At 43.7% G+C, this 19790-nt stretch overlaps 1 protein-coding gene across 1 annotated transcript; it reads right to left on the bottom strand.

Annotated features, from left to right (window-relative positions):
* Positions 1 to 1327: 1327 nt before the first annotated feature.
* kcnk1b (potassium channel, subfamily K, member 1b) lies at positions 1328 to 19195 on the bottom strand. The gene is made up of 3 exons (XM_067386616.1): positions 18330 to 19195; positions 13100 to 13495; positions 1328 to 3821 (listed from the first exon to the last, which is right to left on the bottom strand). The coding sequence occupies exons 1-3, from the start codon at positions 18682 to 18684 to the stop codon at positions 3559 to 3561; spliced, it is 1014 nt and encodes a 337-aa protein (XP_067242717.1). The 5' UTR covers positions 18685 to 19195; the 3' UTR covers positions 1328 to 3558.
* Positions 19196 to 19790: the final 595 nt, after the last annotated feature.

The raw sequence follows: 19790 nt of genomic DNA, 5'->3' as shown, positions 1-19790 counted from the left end.
GCTAATTAACTCAAAACACCTGCAAAGGCCTTTAAATGGCCTCTCAGTCTAGTTCTGTAGGATACACAAAAGACAACCATTGACACCTTGCACAAGGAGGGCAAGACACAAAAGGTCATTGCAAAAGAGGCTGGCTGTTCACAGAGCTCTGTGTCCAAGCACATTAATAGAGAGGCGAAGGGAAGGAAAAGATGTGGTAGAAAAAAGTGTACAAGCAACAGGGATAACTGCACCCTGGAGAGGATTGTGAAACAAAACCCATTCAAAAATGTGGGGAGATTCACAAAGAGTGGACTGCAGCTGGAGTCAGTGCTTCAAGAACCACTACGCACAGACGTATGCAAGACATGGGTTTCAGCTGTCGCATTCCTTGTGTCAAGCCACTCTTGAACAACAGACAGCGTCAGAAGTCTGGAGGAAGAGAGGAGAGGCACACAATCCACGTTGCTTGAGGTCCAGTGTAAAGTTTCCACAGTCAGTGATGGTTTGGGGTGCCATGTCATCTGCTGGTGTTGGTCCACTGTGTTTTCTGAGGTCCAAGGTCAACGCAGCCGTATATCAGGAAGTTTTAGAGCACTTCAGGCGTCCTGCTGCTGACCAACTTTATGGAGAAGCAGATTTCATTTTCCAACAGGACTTGGCACCTGCACAGAGTGCCAAAGCTACCAATACCTGGTTTAAGGACTATGGTATCCCTGTTCTTAATTGGCCTGCAAACTTGCCTGATCTTAACCCCATAGAAAATCTATGAGGTATTGTGAAGAGGAAGATGCGATATGCCAGACCCAACAATGCAGAAGAGCTGAAGGCCACTATCAGAGCAACCTGGGCTCTCATAACACCTGAGCAGTGCCACAGACTGATCGACTCCATGCCACGCCGCATTGCTGCAGTAATTCAGGCAAAAGGAGCCCCAGCTAAGTACTGAGTGCTGTACATACTCATACTTTTCATGTTCATACTTTTCAGTTGGCCAAGATTTCTAAAAATCCTTTCTTTGTATTGGTCTTAAGTAATATTCTTAATTTTTCTTAGTTGTCAGTTATGATCATCAAAATTAAAAGAAATAAACATTTGAAATGTATCAGCCTGTGTGTAATGAATGAATATAATATACAAGTTTCATTTTTTGAATGGAATTAGTGAAATAAATCAACTTTTTGATGATATTCTAATTATATGACCATCACCTGTATATATATTCTCCTTTTCTGGGCATTTAGAACATTTAAAAGAATTGGTAATGTTGATCACTTGTCCCTTTTTTTTTTTTTTTTTTAAATGTTTGCAAGGCTATTAATCCAGTCAGGATTTTTATCTATGGAAATGACATTTATTCACCAATCTTTCACACACATCTTAAACAGATCAATTATGAAGACAATATGCCCCTGTGTACTGATACACGCACACACAAAAAATATCAATAACTAATACATACATGATTTTGTGCTGCACTGATACAATGTTAAGACACTGTAGCTGATCATTACTGAGACTCGTGCTGCAAAACACTAAGGGCAAATAAGCACAAAGAATCCAGCAGTGACATCACAAAGCATTTCATTTTTCACACAATAAATATGTCACATCAGCACATTCAAGTTCCCATGGCCTGAGCTCGGATTCAGCATGTTTATTAATATAAAACCCGAACTATCTGTAAATAATCCCTACAGGCAGACAAAACAGCTGTTAAAATGAGTCCTTAAAACATTCAGCTTTTATTCTATTGTGATAAAAATGTCATGACATTCTACTGCGGTGATAGTGAAAATACATCAGCTGTACAGTGTGATCTTCCAATGGGACCTTAAACAGTAGTCATCGATCTATGCCTACAACAGTCATTCTCATAATACAAACACAAGCATTCTATTGTAAACCTCACTTCAAGCATGTTTCAAAAATATAATTCATTCTTTTATGTTTATTAAATAGCCACAAAATTGTTTTGAATGCACACAGTTAAAGATCTGGATGATCTAAGTGTTATACAGTCAATTAGTCAATAATACTAAACCAAAATTCAGAAATCATAGATTTTCATCAGCTATTTTTTTGTAACGACATTGTGCTGGATCTCAGTAGCTCCGGACAAAGACACATGGAACCAGCCATTATTTCGACCTTGGATTCAAAAAATCCATGTAAACTGACATTGACTTGCTCTGTCAAGCGTCTTAATATTGAGACCAAGGTAAAATATCACTTTCTACACTGTAACAAGAAAATTATACAGTATGGCATGTTTTTTTCCCTTTAAAACACCTTTAAATTCTCCTTTAAGATAAATGTTACATTTTTCTCACGTCTTCTAAAACGTGTAATGACCCCCCCTTAAGCAGACTAACACTTTTTTGCACTTCTACACTGACTTATGCTACAGTATATGCTGCATTATATTGCATCTTAGTCTTAACATTTTAATGCATTAGAGCAATACAGCTTCATGAAATTGCTAGAATATTTTCATTAGCCACTCGTAGAAAATATCATTTTAATCTTACTTGAAATCTTAAAATTTAAATCTTACTGTTAGCAAACTCACAAGGTAGATCACATGAGTCTGAAATAAAACTTAACAGATGATTTGCAACTACTATGTTTGATGACAGGTCTCCAACACTACATATAAGCGAGCGCTCACAACATATTTATGGAGATCTGAGAAGATAGTGGTCTTTATTCGAGGTCTAGATCAGGGCAGGAGTGTTTTATGATTTAGAGTCTATTTTTGAAAAATTTGGACTTTAAAAGAATATTCTGGGTGCAATACAGTCTGCAAAAAAAAATTGTTCCATGTTTTCAAAAGAAGAAAAAAAAGAAAGATTACAGTAAGTGTCTTAAAATTACAAACTAAATGGGTCCAATTTTTTAAGGATTTAAAGGGATAGTCCAGACAAAAATGAAAATTCTGCCATCATGTACTCATCATTTTGAAGAATGTTGATAACCAGAGTCCCATTGACTTCCATTGTTTTTTTTTTGTCCATACAATGATAGTATATTGTATATACTATAAAACATTGACTATTTAAACTAGTATACAATAGTTTTATACTATTAAAATTAGTATTTTAGTGTTTACAAATTTCACATCCATTGTAAGTACCTCACTAAAACCCACATTTTTACTTTGCATTCTTTAAAAAGAGATATAAGTGGAAATTAATTTTTGTGGTAATCAACATTATACCACAAATGCTGTCGCGGTTCTACCATTTCGACAATCTCAATCGGCAAGTACATACTAGATTTTAGTGTGCAATTGTGTATGCTTTTTAATCTAGTTCCCAGGTTTTTTATAGAGTAGGCCTAAGTGTGCTTATGATCATTTTCAGATATTCAGCCAATAAGCACACTGAACGATTTCATCATGTCAAGAAATGGGAAGCCAGATTTGCATTGTTTTGTAGACGGCTGTTAAATACGCAGAATCTCAAGTGATATATTCAAGTAAATTTCACAATTCTGTAGCCAACCAGTCACTTGCGGGACCCCTCGGCTAAAGACGTCTTCCTCAATTGAAGGTTATGTTGACGGAAGCTAAAACATCTATTTGATCATAGGGTCATCACCTCCCGGAGAGGTTAGGACAGGGAAGTCCACAAAGGGCTCTGTTTTGTCCTCCTGGGGCGAGGTGACGGTACCGTCTGACATGGAGGTAAAAGCCAGGTGGTCATGTTCCATGATAGCCAGGCGGTCCTGGGGCTTCTCCTTCTTCAGATAGAACATCTTCCTCAGCTGCTTCAACTGCTGCAGCTCACAGAAGGTCTCCAACACCACTAGCATGGCAATCAAACCGAGGAGGAGATACACTGTGGGACACAAAGGGAAGAGAGAGATGGAGAGATGATGGAATGTAAACTTTTCACTGTGTTTATGCTAACTTTTGAGTTAAAGGGTGTTTTTACATATCAAACATTTCTCTGTCGGCTCTACATGTCTGTGTGTGTTTCTTGCTTCATTGTAGCCTTGAAAGGAGTTTTATCCAGTCTGGCAAAATGTTACAAATGGACACTGCAACATCTGATATTAATAATTCTTTATCAAAGGGCAATAAATTGCTAAAATACTCTTTAACAAAGAAAAAAAAAAAGTTACTACACCCCTTCCAACCACTTGGCTTAAGTATGGCATATAATGCCCAATTTTACAATCTGATTTTTGATGGATAAAGTTAAATCATGTTCTACAACACAAAAAAATAATAAAATAGGTTGCAAATTGTGTTGTGTTAAAATGAAAGGAAAGGTGAGTATATGCTACTTAATAAAATGCTTTTAGTCTACATCTTTTCTTTCATCTTAACATCAAGACAAAAGTAACAAATCCAACAGAAATCAAATGCCAACTCAGGATGTGTGGGCCTCACAAATGGCATATCCTCCACAATTACGCTACGACAGCAAATGTGGACCTTTCTCACCGTCCCCCACATACAGAAAAGAAAGACGGGACCATCTGCATCAAGTAAACCCACACATGTACACAAGCCATGTGGCATTTTCATGCAACATTTTTAAAAATGAGACTTGTACCGCTTCATAAGTAATACAAACACTAGATGGAGCAGTAGAGCAGCAGTGAAAGAACGATTTGTAACCTCGAATCATATGCACTTCCTTTTTATCTTCTATCTGTTCCTATGACAGCAGGCCAGCCTTACATATGAAGATGTTTAGATATACAAAAGGAAGTCAGTGGAGTATTTTTACTTACATATTGTGCAGAGTTTCCCTAATGAGAAGAAGTGACTCAACTAGTGTTTACTCAATAAAATACGTCACTATGAGGAAAAAAAGGCTTGAGTAAATATAAAGGCCTGTAAACTGGACCACAATGTTAACAACATTTTAGAAACCAAAAACTACAATTAAAATATTTAAGCATATTTAGCATATCTCAGACCTTTCAGAGTTTTTTAATACACGCTTAGAAATAAATATTCACGGCTTTCAGTCAAGGTCAAGTCCTCTATCTTCTGCATTCTGACAAAAATTCAGACACACTTCAAGTTTAAATACCAAATGACTATTAGGAGATGCATTCAAATACGCATAAAACTAATGGAATCTTATCACATAGTTTTTCATTACAAAGAGGTACCAGACAAGGATGTCCTCTATCTCCTTTGTTATTTGCTGCTTTCATTGAGCCTTTGGCAGCAGCAGTTTGCCAAAATGCAAATAAACAAGATATATCTAAGGAAACATGGAACATAAAATCAATTTTTATGCAGATGAAATACGGTTGATATGCAGATGATATACTGATAAGGTAAAAAGGTTTTAATTTATTAACACTCAAAAGCTATCCTTTGAATTAATGTAATTAAATCATGGAAAGGATTTCCGCGTTATTAAATGGCTTTCTTTCAGCATTAAGCACTTTTGTTAGGCTAACTTAAATGGCATAGATTGGATCAACTTAAGTAAATGAGTTGGTCCAAAACATTGTAAATTAGTTGGGCTGACACTATTAAATTAAGCTGTGCCCAACCATAGTAAATAAGTTGACTCAACCTTAATAAATTAAGTTGACCCAACGTAAGTACATTAAATTGGAATAACAGAATTGCATAATGCTGAAATAAAGCAACTTAATCATGTGGAAATTCTTTCCATGATTTTTTTATGTTCGTTCAAAGAGTTATTTTTTGAGTGTGTATCTCGAAGATCTATCTAATTCTTTAACATAACTTTTTAAGATTATATCATTGTATTCTCAGATTTCTGATTATACTATAAATTGGACAAAAACAACAATACTTCCAGTAACAGTGAATTCCTGAATTCCAGCCCTTATTCTCGTTAAATGTTAGAGGTAATATTAAACACTTGGGCATAATTATTTCTCTAAAACTTTCAGAAATTGTTAATCTCCGATATTAACAAAAATTAGTAATGATTTAAAACGTTGGAATACTTTGCTTCTTTCCTGAATAGGGCGAATAGCAACTGCCAAAATGAAAATCCTCTCTCAGATTAATTACTTACTTTCAATGATTCCATTTGAGCCACCTTCTAAATTGTTTCAATCACTAATTCAATTATATCTTTATTTTTATTGGAAAAACAAGAAAGTTAGAATCTGTCTATCTACTTTGCAAAAAAATAAGTTACAGGGGGACTTTGATGCTCCAGTTTTTGTATGAATTATTTGGCAAATCAGTTACATTTCCTTACTAAGTGGATGCATATTAATTCAAATTAAGATGCATGGACTGATTTGGAACAATACGATTGTAATAATATTAAATTAAGTGATTTACCTTTTATGGAACATCGATTAAAAAAACAATTGTTTTAAAAGTAAATTAATTTCTTCAACTCTAACAACTTGGTGGAATATTTAAAAAATAAATAAATCTACAATGGATCTTTGTACATATACTCCAATTTGGCATAATCCTGATTTTTTTTTTTTAACAAAAAAAAAAAAACTGTTGAAGGAATCAACATGGTATAACTCACCTTCATCATCTATTTTCTGATAATAAGTTTCCTTTAAAGATTTAACATCCAAATATGCTATTCCTGAAGGGGAATTTATTCATTATTTACATATAAAGGATATTGTCACGGCACACACAAAGACAAACAGGGTAGGTCCAATTGCGGGTATTTATTGGGGAAATCCAGAAACGTAATCCATAAACCAGTCAATAGTCAAAACATCCAGGTAGACAGTCCAAACAAAATAATAACAGGAACAAAACAAAAAGCAAACCAAAACAGGGACTCAGGCAACATGAATGAAGACACCATGACAAAAGCAGAGACAAACCAGGTATAAATAGACAGACACTAATTGAACAAACACAAAACAGCTGGGTGCAATGAAACAAGGATAATGAGTACCAGGAGGTGAGTTATGGGTAATGTAGTTCGTGGGGTGAAAACCAAAGTCCAGGATGTAAACAGTCAGGGTTGGAGTACCCTCTGGTGGCAGACAAGGGCACTCCCAGTAATGATCGTGACATTACCTCCGCTCAAAGGAGCGGCTACCAGACGCTCCACCAGACACATAAAAACAAAAACACAAACACTCAGGAGGGAGGTGGACCGGAGGAGGATCAGGGGGAGGGATGGCGGGCCAGATCCAGGGCGCCCCACTGAAAGCCAGGGTGGTACTGGAGGAACTGACCAGGCTGGTTCCAGCGGGTCTGGAATCCTGGCTGAGTGCCAGGGTGGCGCTGGAGGAACTGAGCAGGCTGGTCCCAGTGGGTCTGGAATCCTGGCTGATTGCCAGGGTGGCGCTGGAGGAACTGACCAGGCAGATTCCAGCGGTTCAGACGGCCTGGGCAGCGGCGGCAGGACAGAAGATCCTGCTGCTCTGGGACGGCGAGAGCATCCACCAGGCACGCAAGACCGCCAAAACATAGAACGTGAGGACAGCCCTCTTGGCCATCACCGGACTGATAGGGAGAGCATGCCGTACTGGAGCGGACTCACTGGCTGGAGAGGACTCTGTAGTAGACTCACTGGCTGGAGCGGACTCACTGACTAGAGCGGACTCACTGACTGGAGCGGACTCACTGACTGGAGCAGATGATCGTGACATTACCTCCGCTCAAAGGAGCGGCTACCAGACGCTCCACCAGACACATAAAAACAAAAACACAAACACTCAGGAGGGAGGTGGACCGGGCTCACTGACTGGAGCGGGCTCACTGACTGGAGCGGGCTCACTGACTGGAGCGGGCTCACTGACTGGAGCGGGCTCACTGACTGGAGCGGGCTCACTGACTGGAGCGGGCTCACTGACTGGAGCGGGCTCACTGACTGGAGCGGGCTCACTGACTGGAGCGGGCTCACTGACTGGAGCGGGCTCACTGACTGGAGCGGGCTCACTGACTGGAGCGGGCTCACTGACTGGAGCGGGCTCACTGACTGGAGCGGGCTCACTGACTGGAGCGGGCTCACTGACTGGAGCGGGCTCACTGACTGGAGCGGGCTCACTGACTGGAGCGGGCTCACTGACTGGAGCGGGCTCACTGACTGGAGCGGGCTCACTGACTGGAGCGGGCTCACTGACTGGAGCGGGCTCACTGACTGGAGCGGGCTCACTGACTGGAGCGGGCTCACTGACTGGAGCGGGCTCTGGAGTGGACTCACTGACTGGAGCGGGCTCTGGGGTGGACTCACTGACTGGAGCGGGCTCTGGGGTGGACTCACTGACTGGAGCGGGCTCTGGAGTGGACTCACTGACTGGAGCGGGCTCTGGAGTGGACTCACTGACTGGAGCGGGCTCTGGAGTGGACTCACTGACTGGAGCGGGCTCTGGAGTGGACTCACTGACTGGAGTGGACTCACTAACTGGAGCGAGCTCTGGAGTGGACTCACTGACTGGAGCGGACTCTGGAGTGGACTCACTGACTGGAGCGGGCTCACTGACTGGAGCGGGCTCACTGACTGGAGCGGGCTCACTGACTGGAGCGGGCTCACTGACTGGAGCGGGCTCACTGACTGGAGCGGGCTCACTGACTGGAGCGGGCTCACTGACTGGAGCGGGCTCACTGACTGGAGCGGGCTCACTGACTGGAGCGGGCTCACTGACTGGAGCGGGCTCACTGACTGGAGCGGACTCACTGACTGGAGCGGGCTCACTGACTGGAGCGGACTCACTGACTGGAGCGGGCTCTGGAGTGGACTCACTGACTGGAGCGGGCTCTGGAGTGGACTCACTGACTGGAGCGGGCTCTGGGGTGGACTCACTGACTGGAGCGGGCTCTGGAGTGGACTCACTGACTGGAGCGGGCTCTGGAGTGGACTCACTGACTGGAGCGGGCTCTGGAGTGGACTCACTGACTGGAGTGGACTCACTAACTGGAACGAGCTCTGGAGTGGACTCACTGACTGGAGCGGACTCTGGAGTGGACTCACTGACTGGAGCGGGCTCTGGAGTGGACTCACTGACTGGAGCGGACTCTGGAGTGGACTCACTGACTGGAGCGGACTCACTGACTGGAACGAGCTCTGGAGTGGACTCACTGACTGGAACGAGCTCTGGAGTGGACTCACTGACTGGAACGAGCTCTGGAGTGGACTCACTGACTGGAGCGGACTCTGGAGTGGACTCACTGACTGGAGCGGCCTCTGGGGTGGACTCACTGACTGGAGCGGCCTCTGGGGTGGACTCACTGACTGGAGCGGCCTCTGGGGTGGACTCACTGACTGGAGCGGCCTCTGGGGTGGACTCACTGACTGGAGCGGCCTCTGGGGTGGACTCACTGACTGGAGCGGCCTCTGGGGTGGACTCACTGACTGGAGCGGCCTCTGGGGTGGACTCACTGACTGGAGCGGCCTCTGGGGTGGACTCACTGACTGGAGCGGCCTCTGGGGTGGACTCACTGACTGGAGCGGGCTCTGGGGTGGACTCACTGACTGGAGCGGGCTCTGGGGTGGACTCACTGACTGGAGCGGACTCTGGAGTGGACTCACTGACTGGAGCGGACTCACTGACTGGAACGAGCTCTGGAGCGGACTCACTGACTGGAACGAGCTCTGGAGTGGACTCACTGACTGGAACGAGCTCTGGAGTGGACTCACTGACTGGAGCGGACTCTGGAGTGGACTCACTAACTGGAGCGGGCTCTGGGGTGGACTCACTGACTGGAGCGGCCTCTGGGGTGGACTCACTGACTGGAGCGGCCTCTGGGGTGGACTCACTGACTGGAGCGGCCTCTGGGGTGGACTCACTGACTGGAGCGGCCTCTGGGGTGGACTCACTGACTGGAGCGGCCTCTGGGGTGGACTCACTGACTGGAGCGGCCTCTGGGGTGGACTCACTGACTGGAGCGGCCTCTGGGGTGGACTCACTGACTGGAGCGGCCTCTGGGGTGGACTCACTGACTGGAGCGGCCTCTGGGGTGGACTCACTGACTGGAGCGGCCTCTGGGGTGGACTCACTGACTGGAGCGGCCTCTGGGGTGGACTCACTGACTGGAGCGGCCTCTGGGGTGGACTCACTGACTGGAGCGGGCTCTGGGGTGGACTCACTGACTGGAGCGGGCTCTGGGGTGGACTCACTGACTGGAGCGGGCTCTGGGGTGGACTCACTGACTGGAGCGGGCTCTGGGGTGGACTCACTGACTGGAGCGGGCTCTGGGGTGGACTCACTGACTGGAGCGGGCTCTGGGGTGGACTCACTGACTGGAGCGGGCTCTGGGGTGGACTCACTGACTGGAGCGGGCTCTGGGGTGGACTCACTGACTGGAGCGGGCTCTGGAGTGGACTCACTGACTGGAATGGATTCTGGAGTGGACTCACTGACTGGAGTGGACTCACTAACTGGAGCGGGCTCTGGAGTGGACTCACTGACTGGAGTGGACTCACTAACTGGAGCGGGCTCTGGGGTGGACTCACTGACTGGAGCGGGCTCTGGAGTGGACTCACTGACTGGAACGGACTCTGGAGTGGACTCACTGACTGAGGCGGGCTCTGGAGTGGACTCACTGACTGAGGCGGGCTCTGGAGTGGACTCACTGACTGGAGCGGGCTCTGGGGTGGACTCACTGACTGGAGCGGGCTCTGGAGTGGACTCACTGACTGGAATGGATTCTGGAGTGGACTCACTGACTGGAGTGGACTCACTAACTGGAGCGGGCTCTGGAGTGGACTCACTGACTGGAGTGGACTCACTAACTGGAGCGGGCTCTGGGGTGGACTCACTGACTGGAGCGGGCTCTGGAGTGGACTCACTGACTGGAACGGACTCTGGAGTGGACTCACTGACTGAGGCGGGCTCTGGAGTGGACTCACTGACTGAGGCGGGCTCTGGAGTGGACTCACTGACTGGAGTGGACTCACTGACTGGAGCGGGCTCTGGGGTGGACTCACTGACTGGAGCGGGCTCTGGAGTGGAACGGACTCTGGAGTGGACTCACTGACTGAGGCGGGCTCTGGAGTGGACTCACTGACTGAGGCGGGCTCTGGAGTGGACTCACTGACTGGAGTGGACTCACTGACTGGAGCGGGCTCTGGGGTGGACTCACTGACTGGAGCGGGCTCTGGAGTGGACTCACTGACTGGAGCGGGCTCTGGAGTGGACTCACTGACTGGAACGGACTCTGGAGTGGACTCACTGACTGGAACGGACTCTGGAGTGGACTCACTGACTGGAACGGACTCTGGAGTGGACTCACTGACTGGAGCGGGCTCTGTAGTGGACTCACTGACTGGAGCGGACTCCGGGAAGGCCTCCAGGCCTTGAGGGATGACGGAAGTCTTCCTCCTCCTCCTCCTCCTCTTACGTGAGTGCAGCACTGAACCTGTGCCCACCTCCTCTGTAGACTCTGGAGCGAACTCACGGGCTAGAGCAGGCTCTGGGGCGGACTCACGGGCAAGAGCGGCCTCTGGCTGAGCATGAGTTGGCCCACGGTTTCTGCGGGAGAGATAACGGGTAAAACCCCAAAAATCCAGGGTCTGGAGCCCCTCCAACTCACACTGGGGCAGAGGGTCATCAAGGCATACATTAAAAACCCCTTTTAACGCCTCATCATTATACCGCAGCCCTCTTGAAAATGTCCAGAAAAACTGGGCAAAACACCCTATCTCTCTCCCCTCCTGTCGCAGAGCCAGCACCGCCCGAACAAGAGCCATCCGCTCCCTCACCGTGGCTGGAGGAGTGATCCAAATCCCCATCCTGCTGGATCCTAAAATGATGGTGTCTTCTGTCACGGCACACACGAAGACAAACAGGGTAGGTCCAATTGCAGGTATTTATTGGGGAAATCCAGAAACGTAATCCATAAACCAGTCAATAGTCAAAACATCCAGGTAGACAGTCCAAACAAAATAATAACAGGAACAAAACAAAAAGCAAACCAAAACAGGGACTCAGGCAACATGAATGAAGACACCAAGACAAAAGCAGAGACAAACCAGGTATAAATAGACAGACACTAATTGAACAAACACAAAACAGCTGGGTGCAATGAAACAAGGATAATGAGTACCAGGAGGTGAGTTATGGGTAATGTAGTTCGTGGGGTGAAAACCAAAGTCCAGGATGTAAACAGTCAGGGTTGGAGTACCCTCTGGTGGCAGACAAGGGCACTCCCAGTAATGATCGTGACAGATATAATTAGGAAAAAAGTAAATATGAATTATAATATGCTTCAAACTTCTGCATTTGTTACTCAGATCAAAACGCTCTCACCCTCAAAAAAAAAAAAAAATGTTATCTATAAATTAATACTTTTATTATTAAATTTGTTGTATCTATCAACTGAAAAATGAGATTTATAGCCTCTATATCCTTTTCCCATGATCCTAATGTGTGGACACAAATTTGTAAAAATATTTTCTCTTTCATTAATTCTAACTTAAAACTTATTCAATATAAGATTTTGCACAGAGTACATATTACACAATATAGAAGACATAAAATGGGTTTTTCTAATTCACCCATCTGTGCCCAATGTAATCTAGGTAGTCTAGATAGTTACCTCCACACATGTTATTGTACTCCTGTTCAGATTTTTTGTTCATAGACAAATTTTATACTACACTTGTGATTGAAATACCATTATTTCCTTCAGTCTGTTTGTTAGGATTGTTTTCGGAGACTGATGTTGCACCACATTATGTAAAATTAGTTTACGTTGCTCTAATTTTAGCTAAAAAAGCTATTCTCCATAATTGGAAAACTAAACAGTCATTAAATATTAACCACTGGTTACATTTTTTATTAGAACATAAGGCACTAGAAAGGATGGCTGCTGTAGCAAGGAAGAGCATTAGATCTTATTTGGAAATGTGGTCCCCTTTTATTAGTTTTTTTGGAGTGGAGCAGTGATTATCTGATATGGAGTGATTAGTTTATATATGTTTGGTATTATTAAGAACTGTATTGAGTAACTGGCATCATGGTATTTTCTTTTTGTATGTTATTGTCTTTTGTGCATTGACATAAAATGTATTACAATGAAAAATAGTAAAGTAGAGTGAAAAAAAATATTAAGCAGCTCTATTGTTATGATTTTCTGAATTTTCAAAAAATTAATTGCTTGGTAAAATCCCATTCTTTCTTAAAGAATTCTATATAAGCCGAAATAAAACAAAACAACGCACATAGAAACCACACCTACCAGTGATGCCCAGTTTGTAGAGCTCACGAAACTTCTGGTTAAAGGCCTCTCCTGGCACATAGTCACCTAGACCGATAGTGGAGAGTGAGATAAAGCAGAAGTAGAAGGACTCCAGAAAGTTCCAGTTCTCTTCTAGGGCAGAGAAGATGGCGGCAGGGATGAGGAAGAAACAGGACACAGCCACGATGGCCAGCAGGGTTGCATGAACGAGGGCCACCAGGGGTTTCGACAGACCCCAACGCGTATGCACGTACATAATGGGCCGCCATGTGCTATAGACCATGATCCTTTGCACCACAGCCGTGAGGAAGAGGAGGGTGAAAGGGATGCCAATTACAGAGTAAATGATGCAGAAAGCCTTCCCACCATCAGAGAGAGGAGCAGTGTGACCATATCCTGTGAATTATAAATAGAAATTACACATTTACTTCATGAAAACGTTTCCTTCAGGAGACAAGCTTATACATGGATGATCACATAGTGTTCTTATCACGGAAAACAAAACCATACTTTCTCACAGCCATTGCCAGACACAGATTAACACATAGATTAAGTCCCATCCTGGATTATCAATGAATTAATCATTCAGTCCAGCACTTTAATTTCATTTCTGTTAGCATATCCCTGAAATAAACAGATGATATTGCTCTCATTTCTGCCCTCAGCAGTTTGATGCCTCCCTAGAGCTCAAACTAATGGACAAATTTCACATTATGGGCATCAACAATCAGGTTAGTTTTCAGGGTCTCTCTAAATGCCTCAGGCCTCTGATACAACCTTGCTGGAAGGATTTGCGTTACAGAGCAAAGTCAATTAATAAGGAAGCAAGGACACAAATGCCACTTTGAAAAGGAAATGACCAAAGAAAAATGTATCATGTATTTTGATATACTGAATTTGATTATGACAATTAAAACAACTGATTGGCTACTGTTTCCAAGATATTTCAGTTTTTACATTTTACAAGGCAAGGCCATTTTAAAAGGCAAAAAAAAAAAAAAAAAACATTTCCAAGCGTTTGTCCTGTTTATCCTGTCTGTTCTGGTTCCTGTTCCTTGCCCTGCCGGCGCCACCTGTGCTCCTTGCCCTGCCTGCGCCACCTGTGCTCCTTGCCCTGCCGGCGCCACCTGTGCTTCTCGCCCTACCGGCATCTACTGAGCTCCTCGCCCTACCGGCATCTACTGAGCTCCTCGCCCTACCGGCATCTACTGAGCTCCTCGCCCTACCGGCATCTACTGAGCTCCTCGCCCTACCGGCATCTACTGAGCTCCTCGCTCTGCCAGCGCCACTCAAGCTTCCAGCCCTGCCGGCGCCGCTCAAACGCCTTGCGCTGCCAGCGCCACTCAGGTGCCTTGCCCTGCCAGCTTCACCCACACGCCTGGCCCTGCTGGCGCCACCCGAACTCCTTGCCCATGAACCTGTGACGGGCCCCGCTGAAATCCCCAAGAACTTTTTGGGGGGGGGGGCAGTATACCTAGGGGTGGGGAGCTGGTGGGTGGGGACCCTGCTCAACCACTGCTGTCATGGCCATTAATGGACTGTAGGCCACTAAGGCCATGTATGGACTCCGACCTGCCGTGGCTGCCCAAGCCGCCTGACCTGCCGTGGCTGCCCAAGCCGCCTGACCTGCCGTGGCTGCCCAAGCCGCCTGACCTGCCGTGGCTGCCTAAGCCGCCTGACCTGCCGTGGTTGCCTGAACCGCCCGACCTACCGTGGCCGCCCAGGCCACCTGACCTGACGTGGCCGCCCGAGCCACCTGACCCACCGTGGCTGCCCGAGTTCCAGGGGCTGCATTGGAGATCCCGTTCCTGGCTGCTACTAGATCTCCAATGCACCCACCCCCCCCCCCTCCCTAGCTGTACCTTCACGTCGCGAGGACGCGCCTTCCGGGAGGGGGGCGTTATGTCATGATCACCGTCTGTTCCTGTCAGTTCCCGGACTACATCTCCCATCATCCTCTCTGCCACTCACCTGCACACACTTAACACTAATCACTAATCACCACACCCAGCTGCAGCTCATTACCAGGACAATAAAAGACTCTTACACACATCACCTCACTGCTAGGTCTTGTTTTCCCAGTGTAACATTTCCAAGCGTTTGTCCTGTTTATCCTGTCTGTTCTGGTTCCTGTTTCTGATCCCTGTCTGGTTCTCCTGTCCTGTGATTGATAGCTGCCTGCCTTTTGACCACTGCCTGTTCTCTGACTACGATCCTGCCTGTCTCTGATGTTCCTGTTTACCCCGTTTGACCATGCCTGTACGACCACGCTCAACATTTAATAAAGCTTCGCATGTGGATCTTACTCTGAGTCCCGCCTACGTTACAAATAGTCTGCAATCATTGATGGGCTCCATTTAGATATCTGCACTGCACACGCAAGTACGAGGCATCTCTGCTCACTTTGGCTAAACAGAAATGTGTCATCTTTTGACTTGGACCAGCAATTAACCATCTAGTTATCACCCAAAACACCCTACTAGCAACCACCCAGAACATCTTAGCAACTACTTTGCAAGCTGCTACCAACCACTCATAACACCTTAGCATGCCCAGATTGTGATAACCAGCTTTCTCAAAATAAGTAAATAAAATAAAGTAATTTTTGTAGTTTGTGCCATTTTAGCAGTGATAATAGTTAAGTATAAAAGTAGACCCAAAGTACTGTAGTTCTTTTGTTCACTAAAATGAGGAACATGATGTCTGTTATGTGTTGCCTGTGCCAAATCAGGTTAAAAAACTGTGGCTATTCATTTCTATGGCCTTATTAATTTGTCTTGTTCAAAGTTCCTTTTTTAGATAAGAAGAAAGAAGATTTGAAAATATTGTTTGTGCAGTGTGAAATGCAAAGGGGAACTAGGTATTGCAAGTCAGTGTTAATGATAGGACTGTTGTAAACTTTTTTTCTCTGGTAAATCATGACAACGCTTTTACTCATACAACAACATTTCCATAAATGTTGGGACATCTTCTGGAAATGGGGTTGGACTGTTGAGCAGCTGTCTTGTATCAGACGAGACTGGGCAGAAATTCCACTTGCAAAACTGCAACAATCCTCAATTCCCAAACGATTAAAATGTGTAGCTAAAAGGAGAGGTGATATAAACATGCCTCTGTCCCAACTTTTTTGGAGTGTGTTGCAGCCATCAATATCAAAATTGGTTTATATTTACAAAATACAATTAAGTTGGTCAGTGAAAACAATGGAATCTTTTCTTTGTACTTTTGGCATTTAAATAAAGAAAATCACAGATTCTTGATTTTATTGCATTTTACAAAATTCCAACTATTCTGGAAATGGGGTTGTATAAGCTATTGCACACTTCCCCAACAATTCCCACACAATTTTAACCCTGGTGAATCTTGACATGTGTCTTCCTACATGGTTGTTTAAGAAATGAAAAGCTACACACTCCATCTTTAAGGGTTAAAAGTACCGTTGCCAAATATATAACATGCTAGAAACATAATAATCACTGTAATAATGTTCCATTCATAGATTCTTAAGTATTTGCCTATTAGAATCCAAACAGCGACTTTTTTTTTTTTGGTCGGGCAGTGTATTTCATATAGTAAGTAAATTGTAAATTTCAGTATAATTCTAAAAATGTCCACCTTCAGGTCGTGGTAGACGTGTCTTTTTGCTATGAAATCTTGAATGATATTGTAAACATAAGAATAACTTTTATACTATTATTACTTTTAATAATAAGATAAACATTTGCTGGACTGAAGCAACTTAGGTTTATTTGATTATCCGGTAACACTTTATTTTAGGGTCTTTTAACTAGTTGCTTATTTGCATACATATTACTAGAATATTGGCTATTTATTAGTAATTATAAAGCACATATTAATGCCTTATTCTGCTTGACTTTATTCTACATTATTAATCCTACCCAATACCTAAACTTAACAACTACTAACTGTTAATGAGGGAAAAGTAGTTTTTTTTTAAGAAAAATCATGTTTAAATGTGAGTTTCAAAAATGAAACCTCAGGCTTTTGAGAAATGTTTATTCGTACATCTCTCAATCATTGCATTGTAAATATCATCTTACTAAGACATTATTTGGATTGGAGATATAGAGTAGTAACTGATATTTATATGCATTTTATGTAGTTTGCTATGCATAAAATCTCACTGATTTTCATTAGAAGCTAGTATCAAAAATTCACATTACTTTTTAGCCATATAAATAAAAACATCAGCACTAAATTGCATATTTTACTCAATAAAGTATTATTTAAGTAACACTTTACAATAAGGTTCATTAGTTAACATGAACTAATGATGAACTGCACTTCTACAGCATTTATTAATCTTTGTTAATGTTAATTTCAACATTTACTAATATATTATTAAAGTCTTGTTAACATTAGTTAATGCATTGTGAAGAAACATGAACAAACAATGAACAACTGTATTTCCATTAAATAACATTAACGAAGATTAGTAAATACAGTAACAAATGTATTGTTCACGGTTAGCTCATGTTATGAATGAACCTTATTGTGAACCATTATTTCATATGTCAGGCTTTACAGGGTTAAAGAAGATATGGTTGTCTTGCCTTTCATGTTTTTCTGGATTGGATGTAGCAGTACACGCTGGGGCTTGTTATGAATGGCAGGTTTCATATTGAGAGAAGAGGTTGTGTTTTCATTGAATGCTTTGTCTGGGAAATACTAAGGGGTACACTTCAATAGAACAGAAACTAAAAGTTGTGATCTGCATGTCTGAGCTTCCTCTTCTCTGTATGTGAGCATGCAGGCCCATATAGAGGCCACAATCTGAATAAGACCAAATTGTAGAGTTCTTCTATAAAGTTGTCTGTTTCATGTCCGTTTGAGAATTGGATACCTGTCTAAGGTAACATTTCTGCGTTAAGGCTGGTGTTAAATGACATGCGAGACTCGAAGGGAACAAAGAAAAAGGAGAAAAACAAAAACAAAAGAAGAACTTATCTATTATTAGCAGTAGTGTTTTAAACTTGAAAAAGAGTCTAAAAAGACAAATGAGATGTCTGTGTTGTGTGTTGTTATTATTGATGCCTTGCTGAAGCCTTTAAATAAATAGGTCATTGCAAATATCCATCAAACGGTGCGACATTAAAAAGCTAATTTATTTCGGATCTTCAGAGTACCAAGTGGGCTATGCCACGTTAGTTATTCAATGTCACACTGTCATATAAGTTTATGACATTATCCGCATTGCTCAATGACTCACCTGTGGTTGATAAGACAGTGCTTGCAAAAAACAAAGACGAGGTGAAGTCCCAGTTCCAGCTAGCCGATGCGTTGTTGAGAATAGACACCCCATAGTTACTGGCCTCAAGCGCTTTGTACAGAAACCTCTCCAGCCGCTCCTCGGACAGACATTCGTGCTCCTGGAGGAACTGTCGTTTGATCTTTCTGAGCTCCTGGCGCAGGACGTCTTCATACGGCAGCTCCACCGAGGAGAACACCACCGCACCGAATATGAGATACAGAATATAGCCGAGCACCAGAAACAGAAAATACCACGCGGATTTGTTGCTCTGTATCAGGCGCACACACGAATTACCGGCGAGGGATTGGAGCATCTTCAGTTTTCTATTTGATCCGATGTTGATGATGTCGGGCTCGCGTGGTTTAGATGCGTTTAATGCTCTTGATTAAACGAGCTGCTCCGAATGCAGCGCGGAGGAGATCGAGCTCAGCGCGTAACGGGGACGTGACGTCACTGGCTCTCGCCCACCAGGTAACGAGGAAAGAGCATCAAATGACTGTCTGTGCCTCCTTCTTGCATCATTGTTGCAATCTCAGGCAGAGGATGAAAACTAATACGTAGCCTAGTTATTGTGCATGTTTTCTGAGGAAAGATGGAAATAGATTTTGCTACCGATTCTGGTTCTTCTCAATGATTTTGGTTCAACATATTAAATAAAAATAGTCGAACGAATAAAGTGGTAGGCTAACATTTATTTAAATAGGCTAAATGATATAGAGTATTTTGTTGATTCACTTAATTCACTTGATTCACTTGTTTTGTTTAGTTCACCCAAAAATGAAAATTCTGTGAGTTATTACTTACGTTACCCTCATGCCGTTCCACACCCGTAAGACCTTCGTTAATCTTCGGAACACAAATTAAGATATTTTAGTTGAAATCCGATAGCTCCGTGAGGCCTTAGGGAGCAATGGACACTTCCTCTCTTAGGATCCATAAAGGTACTAAAAACATATTTAAATCAGTTCATGTGAGTACAGTGGTTCAATATAAATATTATAAAGCGACGAGAATATTTTTGAAGCGCCAAAAAAACAATATAACGACTTATTTAGTGATGGCCGATTTCAAAACACTGCTTCATGAAGCATCGGAGCACAGTGAATCAGTGTGTCGAATCATGATTCAGATCGCGTGTCAAACTGCCAACGGCTGAAATCACGTGACTCTGGCGCTCCGATCAGCAGATTCACAATGCTCCGATGCTTCCTGAAGCATTGTTTGAAATTGGCCATCACTAAATAAGTCGTTATTTTGTTATTTTTGGCGCTCCAAAATATTCTCGTCGCTTTATAATATTAATATTGAACCAGTGTACTCACATGAACCTATTTAAATATGTTTTTAGTACCTTTATGGATCTTGAGAGAGGAAAGGTTATTGCTCCCTATGGAGGCCTCACGGAGCCATCGGATTTCA

This window comes from Chanodichthys erythropterus, chromosome 5 (genome assembly GCF_024489055.1).
Source record: "Chanodichthys erythropterus isolate Z2021 chromosome 5, ASM2448905v1, whole genome shotgun sequence".
NCBI lineage: Eukaryota > Metazoa > Chordata > Actinopteri > Cypriniformes > Xenocyprididae > Chanodichthys > Chanodichthys erythropterus.
The sequence above is the reverse complement of the archived record's forward strand: the minus strand, read 5'-3'. Positions and strand labels throughout refer to the sequence as shown.

What these genes read in the sequence shown, in the direction of transcription:
- kcnk1b (XM_067386616.1), bottom strand. Translation starts at nt 18,684, where the DNA reads ATGCTCCAATCCCTCGCCGGTAATTCGTGTGTGCGCCTGATACAGAGC. An exon ending in CACTGTCTTATCAACCACAG is followed by an intron (nt 13,496 to 18,329) that starts GTGAGTCATTGA and finishes TATAATTCACAG; the next exon opens with GATATGGTCACACTGCTCCT. An exon ending in CTACAAACTGGGCATCACTG is followed by an intron (nt 3,822 to 13,099) that starts GTAGGTGTGGTT and finishes TGTGTCCCACAG; the next exon opens with TGTATCTCCTCCTCGGTTTG.